General features: G+C 39.7%; 1 protein-coding gene across 1 annotated transcript in view; it reads right to left on the reverse strand.

Moving 5' to 3' along the window:
* Positions 1 to 8,689: 8,689 nt before the first annotated feature.
* Positions 8,690 to 26,819, reverse strand: part of WIPF1 (WAS/WASL interacting protein family, member 1) — a 101,073-nt gene continuing 82,943 nt past the window's right edge. Inside the window, exons 4-8 of the mRNA XM_008568389.1 lie at positions 24,709 to 24,909; positions 21,339 to 22,109; positions 17,066 to 17,278; positions 15,473 to 15,586; positions 8,690 to 11,794 (exon numbers count right to left, since the gene is read on the reverse strand). Coding sequence (XP_008566611.1) covers positions 11,739 to 11,794; positions 15,473 to 15,586; positions 17,066 to 17,278; positions 21,339 to 22,109; positions 24,709 to 24,909 — 1,355 coding nt within the window. The 3' untranslated portion in view covers positions 8,690 to 11,738. The remainder of the gene's footprint in view (positions 11,795 to 15,472; positions 15,587 to 17,065; positions 17,279 to 21,338; positions 22,110 to 24,708; positions 24,910 to 26,819) is intronic.

Below are 26,819 nucleotides of genomic sequence, written 5' to 3' on the forward strand. Positions count from 1 at the left end.
TATGAACTCCAGAAGGAAAACGATAACTATATTATAGTCAGCAATAGTTTCTGATTTACACTCAGGGTGGTCTTAATGATCTTTCTTCTCAAAGCACTCTCCCAGCAAACAGCACTGCTACTGTAGCTGTTGGTGAGTAAACAGAAGGAAATCTGTTAAAAGCCTCTACCCAGTCCTGCTCAAAGCCAGGCAGAGGAGGCCAGCTTGCCTTCTCATGATCATCTCCCAACACCCTTCTGTTTGATCAGAACAGTTCCCCTCCGAAAGACACGAATGATTCCCAAGGCTGCTTTAAGAAGTTTCTTTACTGTATGGGAAGTGATTGAAAACTGCCAATCATGCATCTGGCAGTCCCTGCTCATGAGCTTAAAGACTGTTCTGATTACAATAATTACATTTTTATGAATATCCTACCTAGAGAGTAACAATTTTACTATGTCAGACTACACCACACAAAGATGCATCAATTTCATCTGCAATGAAAAATAGAGCCTAATAGCATAGTTATATTTATATGAGAGTCAAACATCAAGATGCAACATAAGTACTTCAACTAAAAAAATTCTGATCATTATTTAACCTTGAGATGATTAAGTGGAAGCCTTGTCAGCTTTCATGAATTACTTTTTTCGTGATTTTTGCTGTTTTGATTTGATTTTTAAAAATCCATAATTAACATTTGTTAACATTTAGATTCCACACCAAGTTCCATGACATGTGGGCAAGGCAAAAACAAAACCAAAGAGATAAACAGATGTGACTAACGGTCAAAGAGAGAGTATTAGGTAATTATAAGGCGCAGTTATGTTTCGGTTACAACAATGCCATGACAACTGGTTTTCTCCTCTCGCAGCTAAGTTTCTTCAATTATAATGCAAATTATGGACCACATATTTAGGTTTGATGCTATACATACATATTAGTTTAACGCAAAGAAAACTGTTTAATTATTATAGATAGTAATCAGAGCTACAAAATGTAATCTGAGAACCAGCAGCAGCAAGCATCACCCAAAGGCCTTCTGGAAATGCAAATTCTCAGGCCCCACCCCAGACCTACTGACTTAGAATCTCTAGCAGTGAGCACAGGACCACAGGACTCTGTCTTAACAAGCCCTCCAGGTGATACCCTGAGGTTTAGAACCACTGTTCCAGCCTCATTTCTGCCTGGTCACAGTGAAACACTGGCAAACGTAGAAGCTACAATCCCAGCAACGCTATAGGTATTCCTTGTTAACTTCAGGGAGCATGTGTTCCTGGAGAGGGAGCCCAAATGAATGGCTATTTTGATCAAGTCCCTGAGTCCAGGTTCCTCTTCCCTGGATTTTCTCTTCTCTTTAAATCTTCTGAGGTCATAGTATGCCCGAGGCCATAGTTTCTTCCCATTACCAGTCATAATTGTTAGTCCATCCTCCCTGGTAGAAGGGATGTTTATGATACCCTTTATGATGTCAAAAGAGTTCCACCACACTGAATCCCTGTCGATCCTTTCCCTCTACTATTGACCATTTCCTTGAAGTCATCATGAGCTGCTTAAAAAACTTTAACATCCAACACAATACTCTTCTATATTTATGGCAGAATATGCATGTAGGAAAAAACACACACAAAGCAAAGTGCTTTTCCTCAACTCTTTCTTACTCAGCAACAATCACAATCATCACAGAAGACTGACTTCTGTGACCAAATGTGTGGGGATTTCTCCCTATTGGCAAGCAAGCCGGCAGCTCTCCAGCGGAAACCAGCTGGCTGTCCTCCAATTTAATTTTGACACTATCTACCTGGAGATAGCATCAGATCCCACAGGTTGAAGTCTCAGTCCCCAAGACAGCACCCCACTTCAGATGCCAGTTGCAAGCCCAGGCCTCTGGAACTTCTGACCAACCAGCTATGCATAGGGCAAGGGAAGGGGGAAGGGTGTGCGGAGCTTCCATGCCCTCCCTGGGTGCATGGAACCTCCACATATTCAGCTATCTGGAAACTCCCTGAAGCCTGTGCTGTTGGGTTTTTATGGAATCTTCATTACGTAGGCATGATCGAAGCATGGAAAACCATTTAGAAATGTGACTGGACAGAAAGGGTATGATCTGACACTAACGGGCTGGGCAGGGAAACCCAGCAAGGTCTGTTTGTTCAGGTTCCTTTCGGCCTCTCTGTGCAGCATTCCTTCCTCCTGGGTATGGGGCAGGACCCCTCCTGAAATGAGGGTCTTAGGACCTGCAATCAGCTAAGGTAGGTTGGAGAATTTCCTGTCTCAGGGAGAAAAAGGAGCAGGTGAAAGGAGGACAGGGGAAGGTCAGAGAGTAGCATGAGCCGCGAACTGTGGATGAAGACCATTATGTAAATATCATAATGTCACACTGCACTATCCCTTTTGATAGCACTATGGGTCAAAATTGTTTATCAGAACTCACCAGAAAGTGGCAAGGAGAGAAGGCACACATTACAAACACACTCAATTCAAGAAAGCACAGTAGAACATACACTCAGTACAGAGTGCTAATGCTCACTGGCCAGGATGGGACAGTGCTGTTGCTACATGATTTTTCTTTGGCAGAGAGAGCACTTAGCATGAGGAAAATGTATCATCAGTTTGGTAATAGATAGAGATAATTTTTTTTATTGTGTTAAAAAACATGTAACAAAACATTTACCATCTTAAGCTTTTTATTTATTTATTTTTAACCCAGCTGATTGGACTGAGAATCTTAACCATTTTTAAGTGTAAGTAAGTCAGTAGTGTTAAATATACACACATTGTCGTGAGATAGATCTGCAAACTTTTTCATCTTGCAAAACTGAAACTTTATACTCTTTCAGGTAAGTCTGAGGTTGGTAGGTCTGAGGTGGAACTCAGGTATCTTCATTTAACAAGTACTCCAGGTGATTCTGGTGCAGGCGGTTCTTTTATTTTGAGAAACACTGTAAGTCTAACTAAGTCAGGGAGATGAGGACAATGCATGTGAGTGTGAAGCAGTGGGCTCAACCAATTTCACAGGAGTTGTACCTTCTTTGGATTCCTGCAATGCATTGTTTCAAGCTTTTGAGCATTTAATATATTCTTCCTAGTTCTAGAGTTATTTATGTGCTTGCCTTGGCCCCCTCAAAAGATCATAAGTTCCCTGAAACATAGGCATTATGCAGTATTGACCTTCATATCTTCAGCTGGGCTTACCTCATGCCTTCTCATTATTAAGAAGATGCTCAATCATATTTGTCAAATAAATGAAGGCAATAAGGGTAAAAATGCAATGAAAGGAGCATGACTGAAACAGTCACAGAGGGATTTAGTCATGGCTCCCTTTTACCCAACAGCTGTGAGACCGTGATCCAGTTACTTTCTCTCCCAGTGCCTTAGCCCTGCAAATGAAATATGGGGATCAGTTATTTCCTTCTTCAGAGGGCTGCTGTGATAATGTGTGTAAAGGTGCTACGAAACTGTGGAGCCACTTATTTCAACTTTGTTGAATATGACTGTCTCTTTATTCTAACCTCATTTCCTCTGGGAATGATGCTAGATTGTTTGACAGGCAAACAATGCAAGGTTTACTTCTGGCTATTATGGGAAAACAAACCTGCACCAGAATCACCTGGAGCGTTTGTTAATGCAGATTCCTGAGTTCCAACCTCAGACCTACCAAAATAAAAATCTCACTGGGGCCTTTAAGAGAATATATTCATATATAGAGAATAGATGAAAGAATATGAAGATTAAATTGCCAAGATAGCGTTCAGTTTTTGTCATACTTATTTACTGCCTCATGTGTGCTGATTCATTATAATGCTATTTGTATCTAAAATGCTTTCCTTAAAAAATTATCTATTAGGTGAAACTTGAGGACATAGTGCTAAGTGAAATAACCATGCACCCGCCTCATAATGTTTTGTTCAACAAAGAACCACATATACGACAGTGGCCTCTTAAAATTATAATGGCTATACCATATGGCCTAGGTGTGTAGTAGGCTATACCATCTAGGTTTGTGTAAGTACACCGTATGATGTTCACACAAACAATGAAATCACCTAATGACGAATTTCTCAGAAACTATCCCTGTCATTAAACAACACATAACTGAACTTGGTATTTAAAAGAGCCACACAGCTTTTCCAGTTGCAAGAAGAGTAAAAAATAAATTCAATACTACAAATTCATGATATGAGTGGTAGAAATACCCCACAAATAACGAATAGTACAAAAGAAGGGAGATACACAGGAGAGCAAATTATTCAAACTGGAGTTTGACTTTGACATGGGGATTTTCAGAAATCTGTAACTGTTTGACAAAATATCTGGGCGGGGAGGGCGGGGCTCTGACCAGTTAGCTCAGTTGGTTAGAGTGTGGTGCTGATAACACCAAGGTCGGGAGTGGAATCCCTGTGCTGGCCAGCCACCAAAAAAAAAAAAAAAGACATCTGAATTTTAGCAGTTCCTCTGAAATTACCTTAAAAGGTAGCAAGTATCTAATAAGATTAGCCAAGAAGTACAGGTATGTAATGCTCCTTTTAAAATTTAAAGACAGGGATTATAACCACACCCTAAACTGTAAAGAACCAAAGAACTGAAAAAAGATAACATCCAAGACACAATGTGCCCCAGGTGGTAAATGCTGGTTCAAGACTAGAGTCAGTCCTTAGCCCAGTGAGGAAATTAAGGACAATGTAGCGAGTTTTCTATGAAGCTGTATTCATTCAACTGAGCCTATTATCCTTTATCCTAAGATTAAGTCTTTCCTTGTCTTGGCTTATTAAAATGTCCTTGCTTTTAAGAAATGTCAGTATTTTTTCAAACTGGCAAATGAAAAGTTGACAATGATATTGTGACTTCCCATTTGAATTTTCTCAGTTTTATGTTTGAATTCTGGATCCACTCAGAGCACGTTTCTTGAGGCAAATTTTTTTTTTTTTTTAAAAAAGATGACCGGTAAGGGGATCTTAACCCTTGACTTGGTGTTGTCAGCACCACGCTCAGCCAGTGAGCGAACCGGCCATCCCTATGTGGGATCCGAACCCGGGGCCTTGGTGTTATTAGCACCGCACTCTACCGAGTGAGCCACGGGCCGGCCCTTGAGGCAAATTTTTAATCTTCTTAGACTATGTGCAAAGGCACAAAGATTAGCAAGAGTACATATGATAATATTTGCAGTGATCCTAGCTCAAATTGTAATATGTAGTAGATGAACAAAATTGCTGGTGGTTATGAAAAATAAAGACAGTATATGTGTTGTTATTTAGGTAAGTAAATTAGGTAGTGTCTTGATGATATAAAATTATTGTTTTCATTACTGTTAGATGTTTTTCCATTTTTTCCAGGGTGGCCTCATTTGGGACCTAACCATGCCTTTGCTCCAAGAGTAAATGCCTAAAGAGCAAGCAAAAGGGGAATTTTCCTTTCATGCACACAGCCCACCAAACAGCCCAGTATCGGTCGTGAGGAGCATTTCAGGACCTGTGATAGCGTGGCATTGCACCTACTGGCTGAAGTTTTTGTTGGATCTAGAATTTAAACTCACACCCTTGGTTTTAGGACTAGTACTTACAACTTCCTGCTGTACATGAGCATCTTTATATTCCCAGTGCTTAATAAATTCTCAGTGTTCGTTGATTATTTGAATGAATAAATGTAGAAATGAATCTCAGGGGATACAATAGCTCCTTGAACCGTTTGGGTTTTCACAATTATCAGCTGCTATTTGTTTCAGGGACCTATCTGAGAAAGATAGCATTTTGATGGGTGACCTTTAACTTACTATGAAAGACAGAAAACAGGAAAAGAGTGGGAGTCCCTCATGACTAAAACATATTTATGTTAAGTCCATGATGGATATTTCAGGTGTTCTGGCAGGAATCTTCCTGGTTAAAACTTAAGATAAATTTGAGCTTGACATCTAAATCACATCCAGACTTGTTTTCCAGGCACCTTAAAGGTCAAACATATTTTCCCAGATTGGTCACATTGTGGGGCTTTTGACTCTAATGTATTGTGGATAGTGCAATGAGCAAATTGTTTTAGAAACACAGGCCATTCTGGTAGTACAAAGGAAGTAAACAACCTGCCACGTTATATCCGTCTGGAACCCTCATGTCACTCAGGAAAGCTGGCGGCTTAAGAAAAATTTTAAGACATTCACTTTGGTTCAGTTCTGCACCCGAAGCTGAGGAGGGCAATATCACTAGGACAGATCTAGGTTTTGTGAGGCCTCAGGCTTTAGACAATTTAAGAAAAATAATATAAAAATCACAAAAAATTTCATATAAAAACGAGTACTTAATTAGAAGAACTCCCCTTTGTAAGTGGAGGTTCCAAAGTTTGAGGTTAATCAGCTTCCTGTAAATGCACCTCTATAATAATGGAAGCAACATCTTAAGACAACGAAATTTGTACTATAATGTTGATGGATGGGACATTTCTAAACATTTGCCAGTAAGAGAAACTGGTATAGGCTAAATGTAGCTCCAGAGATAGACATTAAATGCCAAGTGTCCAGAGTGGCGGGTAGGGAGGCTGCAGGAAGACAGGGGAGAAGGGGCCACTCTGAATTGACTGGTGACAGTTATGTGTCCCGGAAGCCTTCAATTAATTGAAATGCTTAGGGAACTGGGAATCCTTTACTTTTTAAATTAATCACAACCAAAAAAACATACCTATCGGTCCTCAAAGATCTTTCTACTGTTGTTTTTTTCCAATTTTCCTGTAGGTTTAAAAATTTTTAAAAAAAATCAAAGTAATTCACTCATTGAGATTAAAGGAGAAAAGGGGGCTGGCTGGTCAGCTGAGTCGGTTACAGCACGGGGCTGATAACACCAAGGTCCGGGGTTTGATCCTTAAGGGGGAAGAAAACCTGTAAAGTATTCAAAAGCCCTCTGTTGCTTGGGTGACTGCAGTTGTGCCCACACCTGGTGGGAACGGGTGCTGCCTCCTTAACTGCCACTCAGAGACCACTAACCCCTGCTGCTGTGGTAGGGAGACTGGTTTGATATTTTTTGTGGTGAAGCTCACACACAGTAAGTAAAATAAGATAAAATAAAAATCTATTGAATGGATGAATGAGCCAAATGAATGATTCCAGCTTGAACAGATGAGGCCAGTTTTGAAAGCAATTTTTTTTTTTTCATGACCGGCAACGGATCGCAACCCTCAGTGTCGCGCCCGTACCGGACCGGGACCGGCAACGGGATCGCAACCCTCGGTGTTGCCCGGGCCGGCCCCTGAAAGCAATTTTTATTCCTAAAGATTCTGTAATTAAATTGTCAGACTTCTTTGACTACATTGAGAATTCCTTCTTGAATGTGGCCTAGGTTTGATAGCAAAAGGATTAGGAAACAAAATGAAATTAACTTTCACTGAGTGCCTAACACATGCCAGGTATTTTGCCTGATGCTTATGTATTTATTTAAACTTTGTAACCATTTTGCAGTTGAGGAAACAAGAGCTCAGAGAGATTCAGTAACTTGTGACTTCACAGGGAGCAAGCGGCAGAACCGGATTCGAGTCCGAGTTTGCAGGGCAGGGTTTATTCCCTATGTAACCTCTCATTTGGCCTTTTCTTTGCAGCAAATGTGAGAGACACAAAAAAGAAACAGTGACAGGTGAGGTAGGAAGAATCACGAAGACGGGACTGTGGTACAGTGTAAAGTCATACTGCCGGCTGTCAGTCTTGTCATTTGGGATGTTAAATTGCCCATCTGGTGGACTGAAAAACCATTGAGTGGGGTGACCACATAGGCCAGTTTGCCGGGGCAGCCCCAATGGTTCCTGTTGTGCCACAGCAACTATTACCAGCACCCTTTCCACTCTCAAAAGCATTCCACTGCACACCACAAATTCTAAGGCTGCCCTATCTAGAAAGTTCTTTCTGCCTAATTTCTGTGATTTCCAATTGAACCTCATAATATTTCTGTGAAGACTGAAGGAACATGAAATTTCATTTTCCAGGCCTGAGAGGTATAAGTGATTGATAGCATGCGAGATGATCCCTGTCGGTGCTTTGTGGATAGTTTTTTATCTAGGAGCTAGAGCTCCCTTCCTTTAAAAGCACACTAGTAAATTCTCTTGTAAGTCAATTTGGTTCCAGTTAATTTGGGGTCATTATATAAATATTTGTTTCCTACTTTATACTAATTGTGGCTACCACTTATTGAGTGCTTACAATAAGTCAGAATAAGTGCTGAGTGCATTATCTCATTTAATGCACATATTAATACTACAAGATAGTTCCTCACTTTATAGATAAGGAAACAGGCTTAGAGAAGTAACTTGCAAGTAAGAGATGGAGCCAGGTCTTCCTAAGCTCGTAACCATCGTGCCGTATTGCGATACATATATACACATATACACTAAGCAGATAATTTTAAAAATTATCAGGCTTCCTAAATTCCCAGTGGTCTTTCCTGTATATTTATCAGTGTCCATGCTAGTCTTTGTAATTTCATTTCCATTGTTCCCATGAGCCATCTTTACCTCAAACTAGAAGCATCTGACTCAAGTAAACAGATACTGACTAAGATGCAGGGTCTCAGGAAAAACAAGCAAAAAGAGATTATCAAGTAGGTGAAATGAATATTTACTTACTTTTATGGACCTTCCTTTTTCTAAGTTTGTTTTTCTTTACCACAGTATAAAAGCAGAAAATATACACTTGCTTTTTTGCTTATATTTACACAAACAATACTTAAAGAAAAACCACCAGTTGACACCGTATCATTCTGCTTTTATTTATTCTCTGGCCAACGTACAAAGATGCAGATGTCTAGGGTAGACTCTACCCTACCATTTAAACTATCGGGATGACATAGATACCCAAAACGTGTGTTTACATAGTGCAATAGTATGAAAAGATTTTTTTTTCTCCCTCTATAGTCCTTGACTATGAAGAGGGAAAAATTAATTTTATGCCAAAAATTTTTGGGCACTTTGACAATCATCCCATTTCTGCTACTAAAATAACAAAATTGGTATTATGAGTTAAAATACAAAGGCCTAACAGTTTTTACAAATATGCAAATAATCTGCTACTTAGACACAAAAAGTTGATTTCTTTCAAATCACAAAGGCACCATTGGATTAAACATTTTTCTCAGATTCTACTAAATAAAATGCATAGTGAAATAAATACTGAACACTGAATTTTAATACTGTCATACATTTCAATATAAAATGATATGAGAATGTTAAAATACTGTATTGCATCTTGAATTCATTTATCTTGTTATGGAAAAAACACACATGTAAGCACTGATTTCAGGGAAGAAATTACTCATTTTTGTGATTTGCCATAGTTGAAGACTTTAGCACAGAACATATTCAAAGTTTTGGATGCTATTAGGTTGATAACTTTTAAAGGGTACAGGTGTATTAATGAAACATTCACTTCAAAAAGATATCCTAAAACATCTCTATTCTAGATGAATGGCAACTTTGAGTTGTGACCCTGTTTCTAACTTTAGAATAGTACCTGAAAAGTTGAGATATACAAGGAAATTGTCCAATTCTTACTACCCCTCACAACTTTCTTTGGATCAGACTTTTCTTGCCTGTATTTGCTAGGAAGGCCAAACTCCATCTTCTGTAAAGTGGGTCATTAGGCTTCTATCATAGGGATGTTTATCACTGTTGACGTCAGAGCAAAGAATCCAAAATAAAATGATGCTGTTAAATTACCAAAATGTTAGAGATAAAAAAATTAAAAAATACTTTTATATTTTATAAAGGTGCCAAGCTTGTTACACCTTTATATTTCTTGATTCTCTTTGGGTAAAGAGCCGCAAGTTACTGTAAGAAAGACGGAGGAACAGTAGAGGAGAGGGGAAAAAACAAGTTCTCTAATTTACTAAGCCCAGGACTTTGGCAAGGAAAGTTATAAAAATATAATATACTCAAAGTACTAACTTCATAATTTATTAGACATCCCATTTATTAGAATTCTAGGTTCTTTTGCTTTTACATAGATGAAACAATTATTCTATAAATAGAAATGCATTTTTCAAATTTTTCTTTGGATTGATTTCTTGGTAGCATCTCCTAGTAATACAGGAATAATACACTGAAACCATGATATATCATTTAGGTAGATATACATAAACAAATGTGGTTGTGTGCTTTTAAAAAATAAGTAATGGTAATTTTAGACATAATCAACCATATAAAAACATCTAAGAGGAAATATTTTTTTCCCAACTCTATAGCTAGATTTAAAAGTCCCAGAAAAATTCTGTAAACAAAATCATATAAAAAAAGGCAAGGCTGGCTCTTCCCTGTGGTCCTTTAGTGGAGCTTTATTTGCGTAGATCCAGAACAAACGATTCTCCTGGACAGATTCAAAACAAATTCCCTCCAGTTTCCACAAGCAATCTCCCTAATTTGCTGAACTCCATCAGCTTCAGATTTCGATTTTTAGAGTTTTGTCCATCAGCTCAAATCTGCTCCCTTCTTCCACGTTTGACTGTCTTCTCTTCCTACTTAGCCTCACTAGTGTCTCTCTCCCCGGCCTTGAGGGGTTTGCTGAGCGCAAGAGGAACAAAGTCCACTTCAATCCTCCAGGCAGGAGTCCAGCTGACAGCGAGTGCACAAGCCAGCTGGTTCTCGGCCCAGAAGCCCCAACAGGCTTTCGGTTTCTTTCCAATGGCTTTATTCCAGGTGACTGTAAACTGTATTAGATCAATTTCCTACCATGATACTGTGAAGCCGTATTAGATCAATTTCCTACCCTGATACTGTGAAGCAACACTTACATATAGATATTAAGGGAAGAGGGAAAATAAGGGAGCAAAATCTAAGGCCAAAGAAGGTGCTGAGTCCTAACTTTATTTTTAGTTACCTCTTGAACAGCTAAAGCGCATGCTGCCTTTTCCTATTTTTTAAACAAGAGGTTTTTGCACTAGCTTCCATCTTCCAGACTCATGCTGTCCAGTATAGTAGCCACCAGCCACATGTGGCTACTGAGAACTTCAAATATGACTAGTCCAAATGGAGCTGTGCTCAAAGTGTAAGACACACACTAGATTTTGAAGATTTAGTACCAAAAAGAATGTAAAATACATCATTAATAATTTTTATACTGATTACAGGTTGAAATGATAATATTTTGGATGTACAGGGTTAAATAAGATATATATTAAAACTTCACTCGTTTCTTTTTACCTTTTTAAAAAACTGTGGCTACTAAAAATTTTTTAATTTGTATATGTGCTCACGTATTTCTACTGGACAGCTCTGTCCCAGAGCCTACCTCAGACTGCCAAAGATTGGACATCGTGTAACCGCAAAATTTCCTGCGAGCCCTTGCTCAGCAACTTGCTTAGGTGGGCTGTAGTTCATGGAAACAGACAGGAGGAGGCCAAGCAGGCGGAAAAGGCATGGAAGAACACAGCCCTCAGGGACTTTCATAATTACAGCCTGTAGCAAATAAGCAGTAAAGGCTTGCATGTGATTGGTTGAAAGCTGGGATACAATTCATTTCTGCTTACTTCCCACAAAATCCTATTGACCCCCAGCAGCAACACTGGCAGGCTGCAGCTGAAGCAAGCAATAGCTTTCAGAATACTCACACTCTAAAAAGCTAGGTGCATTTCTTTACCAGATTCCCACCCCAATGCACGCAGACTTCCACCTCACCCTCCCTTCTTCCCTCCTCCCAATATGCAGGGGACATGGGAAGAGAGGGGGAGGAGGGTGTGCAGTTCTTGAGGAGCAACAATAGAAGCAGCTCTTGAGCTCCGGTAGAGGGGAGCAGGCAGAGATCACCTCGGGATGGGAGGAAGAGGCGGGGCACCCCTTTCTCTTCGGCTGGATCCACCTCGATGGAAAAAAACAGACAAAATATAATTTTGGTTAGAAAGCTTACGTTCTCACTGTGGAAACTCGGGGATGGTTGCAAAGGTACCTACTACCTCACCCCTATGACCAAGACTGTATGCTGACTGGCAAATGTGGCTAAGTGAGAAGTGGAAGGAAGGAGTGAGTGATGATCCGAGCGGACACCACTAGAGGACGGCCCACCACTGGCCACTCAGGACTTGCACCAAGTTACAAAATGCTTTTCTTCTTATCACATGGTATGTGTCTATTATACATTCAGAAAATATGAATGAACAAAAACAAAACAAAAAATTCACCCACGCTTGCTTGCACAACCCAGAGATAACCAATAACATTTTGTGTGTATTTTCCACTTAGGAACAGTTCTCTTTTTTCCCCCCAGAAATAGAATCATATAGTGAGTTTGAACTTCTTTCAAAGTCATCACCCTTTGCAAATATAATTATTAATGATATATTGCATTACATGGGTGCACTATAGTTTATTTATCTAATCAATCCCATTTTGTCAGACATTTAGGTATCTTCTAATTTCTAAATGATGCTTTTTTGACAGTAGCCATCCTAGTGAGTATGAAGTTGTATCTCACAGTAATTTTATTTTCATTTTCCTAGTGATTAGTGTTGTTGAGCATCTTTTCATGTGGTACGGCCATCTACACATCCTCCTCGGAGAAATGTCTATTTGAATATTCAACCCGTTTTTTTATTTTTTTGTCCTTTTTTGAGACCGGCCGCACCACGCTCAGCCAGTGAGCGCACCGGCCATCCCTATATAGAATCTGAACCCGCGGCGGGAGCGCTGCTGCGCTCCCAGCGCCGCACTCTCCCGAGTGCGCCACGGGCCCGGCCCTCAACCCATTTTTTAATTGGGTTGTTCGTTTTTGTTGTTGTTGTTGAGTTGTAAGAATTCTTTATATACCCTCAATATTAATCCCTTATCAGATATATGATTTCCCAATATTCTTTCCCATTCCATGAGTTGCCTTTTTACTGTTGATGTGTTCTTTTTAAAGCTATGCATATTTGTAGGCTGTCAGTGCACTGTAACCAGAGTTAAAAGCCATTCACATTTTAGAAAATTAATCTATTCCACACACATTTTTCTGAGGATGTAACTGGTATTAGGCATGAAGTCAGGTGTTCAGATGCTGTGAACAGGTTTACCAGGGGCACATGTCAATGGAGTAGGTCTGCTCTGGCCACTGCTCTGAGACTCATGCATTCAGATTCCTCAGCAGGCATCTTGATAGTGACCCTAGTAGTCTATTGAGGGATTTCTGAGACAGAACCAAATCTCTGAACAAGGAGAGGAGTCAGAGGAAAACACTGGCTGTCTATTTTTTTTGCTTCTTCCTCTCACCATCCCAACCAAACCTTTTCTTGGGCAGGCATCTGAAAAAAGACTCATCTGGATGTAAACTAGCCATCTATCATGAAGCCTGGACCATCAACTGACACACCACAAGTGGTTAGCAAAATGAGGGTTGGCCTTGTCCAAAACTGTAACTAGGTGGCTCAAAATGTCCTGTACACTGCTGAGGGCTGTCTGGGTTGCCCTATGAGGGTGTGGGCTTGGAGGCCAAGGCAGCTACAGAAGCAGAATAAAACTTGGCACTTGATAGTGCCTTATTTATTTTTGTTAGATTATCTATTATCATTATAAAACATTAAACATGCCTAATACTGGAAATATTTAAAGTAAACATACAAAGAAATTTGGGAGAGGCAGCGGAAATTAATTCACCAATTTAAGAAATATTTTTAAATGCCCACCATGTTTCAGGCTCTGAGCCACTTAAGGACAATGCAATAGTGAGCAGGACTTGGTTCTAGTTCTCAGATTGCTTACTTGAGTCTCAAAGAAAGGATGATCAGGGAGAGAATGTGTTCAGCTATTAAATTAAAAGTCTAGAGAATATAGGGAGGATAAAAATACAAATCATATTTAATTAGATTAAGAATGCTTATAAGAAATCAGGAAAAATATTTAGAGTCTATATGAAAAACTCCTTAAAGTGAATTCATTTATTAGTGACCAAAAGAGAAGAAAAATAGGCTGTACTTTTATCAAATAGAAGCCCCTCTTCTGTTGAAAACACACACACACCCCACTCAAAGATATTTGTTCCATGTGAAGACTTATTTTTCATAAAAAATTTCAACCACCAACTCCTGTATAATTTTATTATCGTTATATATTTTTATAGGTATTATCTAGGAATGTGTAATTCCACATAAAAGAATTTTTCCAGGAATTAAGTTTTCCTTTCAAGCAGCAATATTCTGTTTACTTCTGGCATTTGTTCATAAAAATTTTCCTAAAATATTTTCTAACTCTTCGAATTCTTCTATAGAGGCAGAAAGTGGATTTGACTCCATCAATTTAACCCAATCAAAACCGCTGGTATTGTCCTGTGCTGTGATACGTAGCACAACTCTGTGTCCCAGGTCCTCTTTTGACCTGAGACTGCCATCTATCACTTCTCCCTGATGTCAGTGACTTCACTTCTAAGCAACCTTAACTTCAGCTGATAGTAATCTGCTCTACTGCTGGGAACCAGCCAACCAGACATTTATTTAAGAACTGTGTGTTAAGAATCAGTAGGCTCTGAGTATGTGTCAGGCACTCTGCTGGGGAGTAAGGGACATGGCTAGGGGCATTGTGACAGTTACTTCACTTGACCAAACACTTTTTTCTCCACATATCTGTGGTTTGGGAGTTTCATTGAGGCTAAGGCTGCTACAAGTCTGAGCTGCATCAGTGATATATCGTGGCACCTCAACAAGTTCATGGAAAAATAGAATTAAAAGATAATACGAATCTTTCTATGAACTTTTTGAAGTATCCTTGGTATGTATATTTTGTGCTAATCTTAGTCGTCTACATTTATTGCTGTTAAATTCCAGTTGTCTATTTTCCCTTCTTGTTCCCATTTCTTCTTCAATAAGGGAAAAGGCATTATATACACAGTGTTAGCAAAAAAACAGAAACAATCTAAATGTCCAATAATGATAAATTATTGTACATCGACTTGATGGACTCCTGTGAAATAAAAACCATGTGATAAATGTGGAAGTGTTTACTAAGCAATGTTATATAAACTCCACCACCAAAAAACTGTACTCTATCGCTATAACTGTATTTTTCAAAACCTTAATTATATAGATAAAAATCGGAAGAGAACCTGTTATGTGGAGATTATGGATATACTTAGAATTTTCATGTAATGCTCTGTAAAGCTATGATTATAACACATTTGAAAGATCAAGGTGGTCACAGTGAGTTTTTATTATAATTAATAAGACATTTTGCCACCTCAAAACTAGTGGGAACAGAAGACAGTTCTACTTGTGCTGTCTCAGGAAGATCAAAATTGTCCAAAGAAGCAAAATAGTACAATTTAATACTAGCAAACCAAAGGTATTTTGAGCTTGTAACGACACATTAAAATAATCATTTCTCATATGCATTCTGGATATCTCCAATTTCCTCACTGTGCATGGAAGGGGAATTTACCAGAATTTAGATGGCTCCAAATGGGTTTCTCCACCCTCCTCCAGCAAGAGGCCTGGATTTATTATACAAACCAAGACTATTCAACTAAGACTATTCAAGTAAGAATCTGCCAGAAGCCCTGTTAGAAAATACTCACTCCGGCTTTCATTTCTTGCTAATTTACTGGGATAACTTTTGGTCGTTGGTACATATGGCTCTGGAGGTGGCAAATCAGAAATCGGATGGAAGTAGAATCTGCTTTCCCACTCATCTGGGGGAGAAATAAACAGTATCTTCAGTAACAGATAATCTGCTATGAAGACTTAAAGTAATGAAAGGCACAGAATGAAATACAGAGATGTATTAGTCCGTTTTTGCATTGCTGTAACAGAATACCTGAAACTGGGTAATTTATAAAGAAAAGAGGTTTATTTGGCTCATGATTCTGGGACAGCTGCATCTGGCACGGGCCTCAGGCCGCTTCTACTCATGGCAGAAAGCGGCAGGCAGCCATTGGTGCAAAATCACATGGCAAGAGGAAGCAAGAGAGAGGAAACGGAGGTGCCAGGGTCCTATAAACAACCTGCTCTTGCAGGAGTAAAGCGAGAACTCACTCACTACCCACAACCCCCTGGGAGAGCACTAATCCATTCATGAGGGATCCAACCCATGACTCAAACAGCTCCCAACACTGCCACATTGGGGATCAGATTTCTACATGAATTTTGTGGGGATAACACATCCAAACTCTATCAAGAGAGAACTGCAGAAATCAGTTTTAGTTTTGTGTTCAGAAGTTTACAAAAGTGCTGGAAGTACAAATGTCACTAACTAGCACATGGGCAAAATATACTGACCCAGGGCTGGCCTGTGGCTCACTTGGGAGAGTGTGGTGCCGATAACACCAAGGCCACAGGTTCGGATCCCATATAGGGATGGCCGGTTACCTCACTTGGGAGAGCGTGGTGCTGACAACACCAAGTCAAGAGTTAAGATCCCCTTACTGGTCATATTAAAAAAAAAAAAAAATTCTCCAAATAAAAGTAACGTGATTTTAACTATAGTGATGAAGATCCAGCCAGTCACTCTCAGGAGGTGGGGACGAAGGTTTGGGACATCCTTCTTCCCATCCGTGGACTCAGGAATCACTGGGACCAACCAAGGCCACAGGTTCGGATCCCATATAGGGATGGCCGGTTACCTCACTTGGGAGAGCGTGGTGCTGACAACACCAAGTCAAGAGTTAAGATCCCCTTACTGGTCATATTAAAAAAAAAAAAAAATTCTCCAAATAAAAGTAAAGTGATTTTAACTATAGTGATGAAGATCCAGCCAGTCTCTCTCAGGAGGTGGGGACGAAGGTATGGGACATCCTTCTTCCCATCAGTGGACTCAGGAATCACTGGGACCACTCTGATAACAATGACAGAGGCAAGCGGCTTACTATCTGCAGGCTATTGGGCTTCTTACCTACAGCAGACTGTTTAGAAAGTGGGTAATAAGAAGGTATGCTACAAAAATGGTTCTTTTCAGGATTCTGGAATGTCTAAAAAGTTAACCAAAATGAGACTCAAATAAGGAACAGCACAGAGAATAATGATCTGCCCTTTTGGGAAGTGGGAGAGGGGGATTAGTATTTTTAATTTGAAATCATAGTGAGCCCTAACACGGTTAGATAGTTAGCTCAGTGCAATGCAGTGTGCTAACAACGATGGGATGAGAAATGTTAACTCAAGCAAACACCACACACCTTCACATGGAGTGTCTTGGAAGCCATTCCTAATTGACGTTGATGGTGGAGGTGGGGGAGGTCCTCCTGCAACAGGCCTGTCGGGAGGAAGAGGAGGCCTGGACCCACTCCTGGGACTATCTACTCCACTCCTGGACGGCAACTGAGGGGTAGCAGGCAGGGCCCGAGATGTGCTGCCATTTCTGCTTATTGGAGGAGGTGGTGGGAGGGGGCCTGGGGCAAAAAAAAAAAAAAAAGATATTCAGTGCAATACCTTACAACCCACATGACTATTATTGTGGTCATCATCAATACACAGTTAATGAGTGCCTGTTGGATATATGCCCTTTAACTAGGGAATATGGAAAAATGGTAGAGACTTTTTAGGAGATTTAGCTGAGAAATGAATAGGCACATATAAACACAAAAATGCACATATGTACACATGTATACGTAGAATAAGCAGATATTGATTGCTAAATGGCTGTTTTGGAAGGCAGCTATGCTCACCACTATACCACTAATGCCACCCCTAAATGGCTGTTTTGGCTTTGAGTTAGGATTGAGATTGGAGATGATGCAGTGAAATTGAAAATACGTGATAATTTGTTTATACTGACAACCATATAATTTAAAATACATTTTATAATCCTTTTAAAGAACTATTGAACTAATAACTGTGACACAAGGAAAGAATTTAGAAAAAAGAATAAGACAGTTATGAAGTTATTTTAGGTCTTTAGAAAAACTAAGTTCCTTAAATGCACAGTATTTTTGCTAATTACACAAGCATGTTTCTGTGATGCATACAGTGTTTCCAGGCAGAAGTGGCATCAGGAAACCAAATACCAGTAATCCCGAGGACAGTTGGAGTTCCTTCTTGGTTCTTTCTCTTTGGGGAGACAGGTTCTTTTTTGAACACAGGGGGTGACAAATAGCTAATCTCCTGTGGCTGTAAATGCTAGAGTGGGTACAGACCCTGAGCAAGCTGGTACCCAATGGAGCTTGATTTCCTGTCTTTATTATAAAAGGGCCAGATAGTCACTTTTCTCATAGCACTACTGCTATGAGAAATAGCAGGAATAATTAGTCAAAAAGCAAATAAAAAGTACATGAGTATTTGATACCATTTTTAAAAATGCAGTGGTATGGTATAATCAGAAAATTTTAGGCTTGTTAAAAAAAAAAGTAAATTCTTCTTCCAATTGGCTAACGTACATAAAGAATGATTACGTATTGTAATGATGAAATAAGCTAATTATCCTGTTTTGAGCATCACATATTGTACACAAGTAACGACAGTCAACTCTGTACCCCACAAATATATATAATCAATTAAGTTTCAAAACAAAAAACAAAAACAGAGTAAACTATTTGTTTTGATAACACACAAAACCCCCATCTTGCTTTTCCCATCCTCTAAATGCAGAAGTTATTTGGGTAGTAAGTAAACTAAAAAAAACAAAACCCAAAACTTGGGCATTTTCTCATGTAAATCAAAATGGCCTTAGTACTTATTCCTTACCATCAGCAGTGTGTTCCACCTGCAAGATGCTGACATTTCATGTAAATACAATGTCTTATGGTGCTGTAAATATAAATAACTCTTTAATTATAGAATCAGAATCCAAGTAGATGCCTTAAATTGAACCATGTGCCCATTGCTGATACCCCTGACAGAAAGTCTTGGCTCAAACATTTAATGTAGGTGGGAGGCACTGCCCGGCCCAGGCTGGTCTTTCAGGGAGGCTTCAGTGGTGTTTGTTTATTGTTCCATCTCCCTGTCACTGCTGGAGCCCCAAGCAGCAAGAATCGATTTACTAGGAGAAAAGTGTTTCACATGCTTTGGGGTTAACTTCACTGGAATATTACAACATAAGTGTCACTAAATGCAAAGTAGATTTCCCCATATTATGGCACCTGGTACTATATAACTTAATTGACTTCATCTCTCTTTCTTTTTAAGTAAACGTTCATGGTCCTAACTCTCTAAACTTGTGGCTCCCTGCTCCAAACCCAGGTAGTCACAATAGAAAAAAAAAACAAACCAGATTTTTATTTCTCATTGGCATAATAATAATAAAAATGATCATTTATTGAATATAACTACATTCCAGGAAATAAGATAACCACTATACACACTTGTCTCATTTAATTCTTAAAACAATCCTGTGAGGTATAGGGACAGCAGACAAGTTCTCAGAGGTTTTAGAAGGTTAAAAAGACCAAGTCAGAAGGTTAATAAGTGGAAGAGCCAGGATTTGACTCAAAATCTGTCAAATTCTAAAGCTCACTCCCCTGACAATGAAACTAAGCCATGTCTCAAAATATAGGTGGCTCTTAATGACCTTATATGCTCCTGTGGAAATGTAAATTGGTAGGAATTTTTTGGAAGGCAATTTGGTAGTACCTATCAAATCCATAGTATACCATGCACACACCCTGATGGAATTTCTAGCACTTCATCCAAAGGAAATACACAGAGATGTGCACAAATATTTAGCTACAAGGATGTACCAGTGCACTACCTGCAACAGCAAAAATCTAGAGATGGCCCATATAACCAAGTGAGGAAATTGGTTAAATAAATCGAGGCGTATTTATAGAATCTAATATTATACAACCATTAAGTCACGTTATAGAAAAGTTAATCATATCGGAAAACATTAATGAAATATTGTTAAATAAAAAGCAAATTACAAAACAATACATACATGTAGTGTGATACCGATTTTGTATATACATTTTAAAAAGACTGAAAGGATATATAAGAAAAGTTATCAATGATTATTTCTGGATGGTGGTGGTGGTAGGAATACATATGATTTTTTTTCTTTATACTTCTTTGTATTTCTACAATAAACAGGTATGACATGTAATCAAAAGAAACAATACATGTTATATGTCACTGACTATCATATTTTGGGGAAGATTTGATCTGTTGATTCATCCATTTGGTAGAGCTATGCAAAAAGCTCCTTAACCACTTTGGGGGAAAATCCATAGATGTTGGATGAGAAGAAGAACGCTGCATTCTGTTCGTGTGACTACCTGTTCTCATTTGTCACTGAAGAATACTTAATGAGATGCCACTATGTCTAGGGATTGGATTTGATAGAACAGTTAACTGTTTTCTGTTTGTAGTCACTTCTTGGCACAGCAGTTTGAAGGAGTGGTTTCCAAACTCTGTAGCACGTTACAATCACTGTGGAGCTCCCAATATCCTGATGCTCAGTCTGTACACTGACTGGTTATACCAAAAACACTGGGAAGGGACCCAGGCATCCGTGGTTCTTAAAGCTCCCCTGATGATTCTAGTATGTGATCAAGTTTGAGGACTACTGTTTTAAGGAATGATGTTTATTAGGTTTTTGAGGTCACAGGGTCAAAGGTCTAACTTCTAAAAAAAAAATGCCCCATTTTCAGACATGACAAGGTATGTATGATGAGGTTAAATTCACAAAGTAGATGGTTCTACTGCGTCCAAAATAACCACTGTAAAACTAGTTAAATGCATGCATTCTATTAAAAACAGCTATTATAATTAGGAGAGAGTGCAAACCCTAGGGAATCCTCACATTTCATTTCCTACTCTGAAAGTTCTTCCCTTAGAACAACATTTCTCAACCCTGGGTGGGTGGGAGGGAACAGACGGGCTCCAGCAGGCCCTTAGATGCATGAAATGGTATGCAAATTTTGAATTTATGCCTATGAGCATTTTTAAGAAGAAAAGGCCTATAACTTTATTTGATTCTCCAAGGTATCTATGTACCAGAGATGTTAACAAACAAAATGGACTTTTTAACATTTGTCTTCTACTAGGAGGTACATGGCCTCAAAGCGTGACAAATGAAGAGAGAAGTTCATTAGCACTTAAATAGCTGCCCTTCTCATTGGAATAATGGGGCCATCCTGCAGGAGATGGAATTTATTCCCCCAATTATGACAGCTGAAATTCACTTTAGAGAGGCAGGGTAGTGGAGTGGCGGGTGAGTACACTTCAGAGACGGAAGATGAAAGTTCCAGCCTCTTCTTCATTAACTAGCTTGTGACCATTTAACTTTACTGGTTACTCAATCTCCTCATCTAAAACATGAACTCAAGCAGTGGTCCCGCTTTCCTTAGAGGTTTACGTGAGGTCATGATGAAATTGTACAGGTTAAGTGTCACCTAAAAGCATAAACAGTCTCAGTGTTTACTTGTGCTTGGTTATGACTATATCCATTTATAGTATTATTAGTGACATTTGGAAGGCTGGGCTTTACGGCAACAATTCACCCATGTCTTTTCATACCTGATCGGCCTGGTGGGTCCCTCACCGGAGGAGGGGGTCTCTCACTGGGTGGGGCAGGAAGAGGGCCCGAACGTCCTGGGGAAGGCAAGGGAGGTGCAGACGAAGTGAGGGACAAATTCCGCTGTGGGAGCCTTGGGATTTCGTCATTGCCACTGGAACCCGGAGGCACGGGAGGAGGGCCAGGCCTGCTGGGTGGCAGTGGAGGAGGTGGGGCCTGTGAGGAGGAGGAGGGCCGTGGGGTGGAAGGCACTGGAGGCTTGTTGTTCTGCGGGGGCGGAGGTGGAGCTGCTTCCCTGTGCAGGGAGGGCCTGTTGCCCACTGGAGGAGGCGGTGGAGGGGGTTTGTCATCCAAGGCCCTGCTTGGGGTGGGGGGCAGCGGAGGCCTGTTGGAGAAGGGCGAGGAGGAGCTTGAGGGTGTCTGACGTATGGAACCTCCTCCAAAAGCAGCACCTCGGTTTCCAGGGAAAGGGGGAGGAGTAGGCCCGGGGCCGGGCTGCCTGGGGGTCCCAGGCACCGGTGGGGACCCCCGGTTGTGCAGACTTGATTGAATGGGTCTTGGCGTGTTAGGTACTGGAGGGGGAATGCTATCAGGCTTTGAGCCCACATCGGGCCTTGGGGGAGGCATTCGGTTCCTCTGAGGCTCTGGGGGACCGCTTCTGTAGCCTGGAGAAGGCACAGGAAACCTCCCTGGGCCACTTGGGGGTGAAAAAGGTTTGGTAGATGTGGATCTTCCTCCTGGTGGCAAAATTGGTGGTCGGCTTCCCCCAGAATCTGAAGAACAGAAAAACAAACATCTTGTTAGAAAATTAGGAACCCTAAAGAAACTGAGAGCTGGAGTACATGCCCAGCTACAGGAAGGCCTTTCCCAGAGTGCTATAAAACATAGGTAGCTGTTACTTATGTAAATCGGGTTTTGTGTGGTCCTTCCTGGAGGCAGAGGAATAGATCACAGCTCTGTCTACCTTCTAGTACCAGGTTCTATGGCCCATCAGCTTTCCAAAGGATTTTGGAGAGATATCTCAGCATTATGTAATGTATGGACAAGATCCAGGATGAAATTGGTAAGAGTTCTGGAGAGATTCCTATTGCTATGAGAGGACAGGAACAAGATGACATTGGGAGATGGGATTTCCACTAATGATTTTTGTTCATCCCCATCACCATCTCTGTGCCCAGCCCTTGTACCTCTCAGGTTTGAAAAATAATTCAGCCATCTTAGGTGAAAAAATTTGTTCTCCCAATATAAATCTCCATATGCAAGGGCTTACCTGGTCTCTTTGAACAGAAATGCCCAAGGAAAGATGGAAAAATATAATGGAAGAGTTATGACTGCAATAAGAAAGAACTAAGAAAGGAAAAAGAAACTATCAGACAAAGTTTAATTGAAAGAGTAGACACCAGTGGATGGAATTTATCTGCAAAGAAGTAGGCAACTACACAAATTTTTCCTACTGGGTCAACTTCTACTTTAATATTGGCAAGACAGAACAACCCTATAACAGCTTTGGTTCAACAAAGGAAGAAGCTAAGGGGGAACCAAAAATTTGGAAATTTTCAAACCACCCCAGAATCTCTTGGAACCCAAGGTAATTCTTAAAAAAATGATTAGCCTTAAAACATTAACCATGAGCTCATTAGTGTACCAAATATTTATTGAGCTCCTGCTATGTGCCAGCCATTATTCTAGATGCTAGAGACAGAGGAGTCAACAAAATAGAAAAGATCTTGATTTCCTGTAGTTTACATTCTTGTGGGTGAGATAAACAATAAACTAGTCAATAAATACATATTTTCAGGTAGTAATATGTACTAAAAAGAAACTAAAATAGGCTGATGAGATCAAGAGGGCCTGGAGAGGCTAGGACAGATGGGGTGGCTGGGGACAGCTGTTCTGAGGATATGGCATGTGAGCTGAGGCCTGATAAAGAGGAGCCAGCCACAGAAAGATGAGGAAGAGAGGTGCTTCTGGCAGAGGGCCAGCAGGTGCAAAGGCCCTGAGGTAGAAATGAGCTGCAAGTTAAAAAATCAGAGGCTCACGTGCCTAGGGCACAGTGAGCACAGGGGAGATCCACAGGAAATTCAGTCTGAGTGGCCCATAAGAGTTGGGTCACAAAGAGCCTTGTAGGCCAGCAGAAGGGGTTCAGACTTTATCTAAGGCACAATAAGAAGCATTTAGACAGATTTATATAGTAGAATAACATGAACTCAAGAGAGAATTTTTTATTTTGCCTTTAGTACTTAAAAAAAGCTACATTTTCCTTGACTATGTGGTATATTTTTATGTTACCAACTTGTGATGAGTTATATCTTTTAAGTTTGGATTAAAGTTGCAGTTACTATCACCATACCACATGCAGGAGTCTTTTGGTACGACATTTTATGCACTAACTGAAATTCCATCTTCATTTTATTATTTTATTTGGTCTTTTGCCTTAATTTCTTCACCTATTGTTAAAGTATCGAATGTATGCATGTATCAGCTGCCTCAAATTCTTTTGGTAGGTTTTAAATAAATAAATTTAAATTTAAACACAGGTCTGGCAACATAGAATATCTCATATTATTGAGTCTTTTTCTAGATTTAGACCATCTAGTGCAAAGATAGCCAGCTAACCCTGAGGATTCAGGGACTTTATTTTCATATGAATGTGACAATTTCACACTTTCCCAGAGGACATTATAAAAGTCTGCAGAATTATAAATAAAATTCTTCAAACATGATAGGCATTACAAAAAAAGTTTTATGGTAAAATTTCTTGAGCTTCCATAGTAGTCAGGAGAGAGCCTTATGCACTCTGGAAGCTTTTTTATTTAGGCATGACCAAATTCAAGTTTTCCCTACCGCCAAGTTCATAGACAATCCTGTAGGACCACTTAGAACTTGCAGCACTGAAATACCAAATATCTACCCTACAAAATACTTTTTCAGATTTAGTGAGATTCGTAATCACATTCCATAGGACATGCTTGATGGTGTGTGTGAAAAGTGGCTCACATGTATTTACTATACCAGATAGCTGGGTCAGGCTACCTCACAAAGAAAGCTGAATTTGCCAGGTCATCGGGCATAGTTTCCAGGGGTGGCAAGTTCCACTTGCTCCTTCCTTTTCTTCTTACTCTAATTCACCATTTAGGAAAGTACAAAAAAAGTACAGGTTACCCCCAAAACACTGGGCAAATATTTCTCAGCTCTATGGAGCTGTCTAATACTAATTAATCAAAAAAAGCTAGATAGAGTCTTATGAAACAGTGGTAACACTTCAAACAATGTAAAATGTTTTAAAGGGTACAGAGCCTTAGAAGGTACATCAAGCCTCCAAACCACCAAACTTTGCTTGTCTTCACTTACTCAGAAGGAAACTCTCATTACCGTTATTATCCCTGTTGGCTGTGGACCTCAGCTTCGGCATTCCAGCCTGGAATAGTCCTCCCAAACCAGGAGGTCCACCCCCTCCGAAACTTCCACCACCACTGCTGCCGCTACCACCACTGCCACTGCTGCCACCTCCTCCGCCAAATCCTCCACCTCCACCAAAGCCACCACCACCGCCAGCGCCGGCTCCTTTAGGTTCTGCAGAATAAAGAAAATGCAATCTTTTCACATGTATGAAAACACCTACCAGAGTACACCACCAGTCCTAGCCCAAGTAAACAGTAAAACAACAATAAAATAGGGAGCTGGCTGAACCTGGGTCTCTGCTGGACAACTGGGATTTCTTCATTCAGTGCAGGATTTTAAGGGTTCACCCTATGCCCAGTCAGAACCAGAGGGGTTTCTTTCCACCCCAGGACAGTCCCAGGCCCAGTGATGGAAGAAACAGTAATAGATGTGATTTGTTCCCACACCCCCCTCTTGACTAGCTGCCGTATGGTCTAATATCTATCTGTTCCATATCCAAAGAATTTGGCAAATAAAGTGATCTTCAAGGAAAGAAGGTCCCAAGGAAGGGCGGGATGCAATAAAAGGTAAGAAGAAAGGAAACAGTAAAAAGAATAAAGGAGAGATAGTAAAGGAATTCAGAAATGAAAATAAAATATCTTAAAATTTTAGTCCTGTGAAATATCCACTGTTAAGCTATATTTTTTCCTGTCAGTATTTTTTCAATTTATATATGTTTCTTAAAATTAACAACAAATTCAGTTTTTAGCTTGCTTTTTTCACTTAATACTTTATTGCTAGCAGTTCACATGTCATTAAATATTCTCTAAATATGAGTTTAAAGGATTGTATTGTATGGTATTTTAGAACATAAATGTATTATAATTATTTAATCACCCACTTATTTGATGGATTTTAGATTGATTTAAATTTTTTAATATCATAAAGCCCAACAGTAGGCTTTAACAATTTAAAACTTCTTTGCAATTTGAGAAGGTTTGAAGTTTTTGTCTTATTTTGCATTTATTTGCAAAAAAATGTGAAAGATTTTGAAATGGACAACAAAAAACAAACATTTTAAAAAAAGAAGAAAGAAAGAGATTATTGAGTATCCTGTCTAGCCTTTTGGGTTCCTTCCCATTATCTTTGAGCTAATTTATAACTCTATAAGTCCCAGAAAACTGCTAATACAAATGATATTTGTCCAAAGAAATGCGAATTAGTTGTGTTTAGTGGAATGCAATTACTGACCCGTTTTGTACCTAATTATAAATTCATTTCAGCACTTATACGCCTATATTTGTGTGGTATTCTGTATTCTCCTTCGAACTGAAAACATCATATGGTTCCCTCATTAATTAGTGACTTAAATAAAATTGTTGACACATGTCCATTTTATATCTGTACAAGAGCCATGATTATACCCTTTTAAAAAAATTATCTCTCAATTTATGTATGCATGTTTGTATTTATGAGGTTAAACACTGCTTAAAATCCTATTCCCCCAAAACCGTGTTGAGTCTTTGGTAAGTGTTACATGTGCTGTAGATTGAATGTCCCCCCAAAACTCACTGAAGTTTGATCCCCATTGTAACAGTGTTAAGAGGATGGGAAATCGGACTATGGCACTGTTGAAAGGTGGAGCTTTTAAGAGATGGCTGGATCATGACGACTATGCCCTCATAAATGGATTAACACATTCTTGGAGTAATGGGTTAATGGTTTAGTGGGTTATCATGGGTGTGGACCGGTGGCTCTACAAGGAGAGCACATGAGAGTGCTTTTGTCATTCTTGCTGTGTGATTGCCTGTGTTTCTGCAAGACTCTGCAGAGAGTTCCCAGAACAGAAGGTGGCCCACACCAGATGCATGCCCTCAACCATGGACTTCCCAGCCTCCAAAACCGTAAGAAATAAATTCTATTACTTTATAAATTACCCAGTTTCAGGTATTCTATTATGAGCAACAGAAATGGACTAATACAACATGAGATCTACAAATTAATCTGGGAGAACTGACACTTTCATGATATCTAGACTTCACATTTGGAAATGTGGTATATTTTTGCATTTACTTATGTCTTCTGGATTTTTTGATAAAGCT

Source organism: Galeopterus variegatus, unplaced genomic scaffold (assembly GCF_000696425.1).
Source record: "Galeopterus variegatus unplaced genomic scaffold, G_variegatus-3.0.2 Scaffold405, whole genome shotgun sequence".
Taxonomy (NCBI): Eukaryota; Metazoa; Chordata; class Mammalia; order Dermoptera; family Cynocephalidae; genus Galeopterus; species Galeopterus variegatus.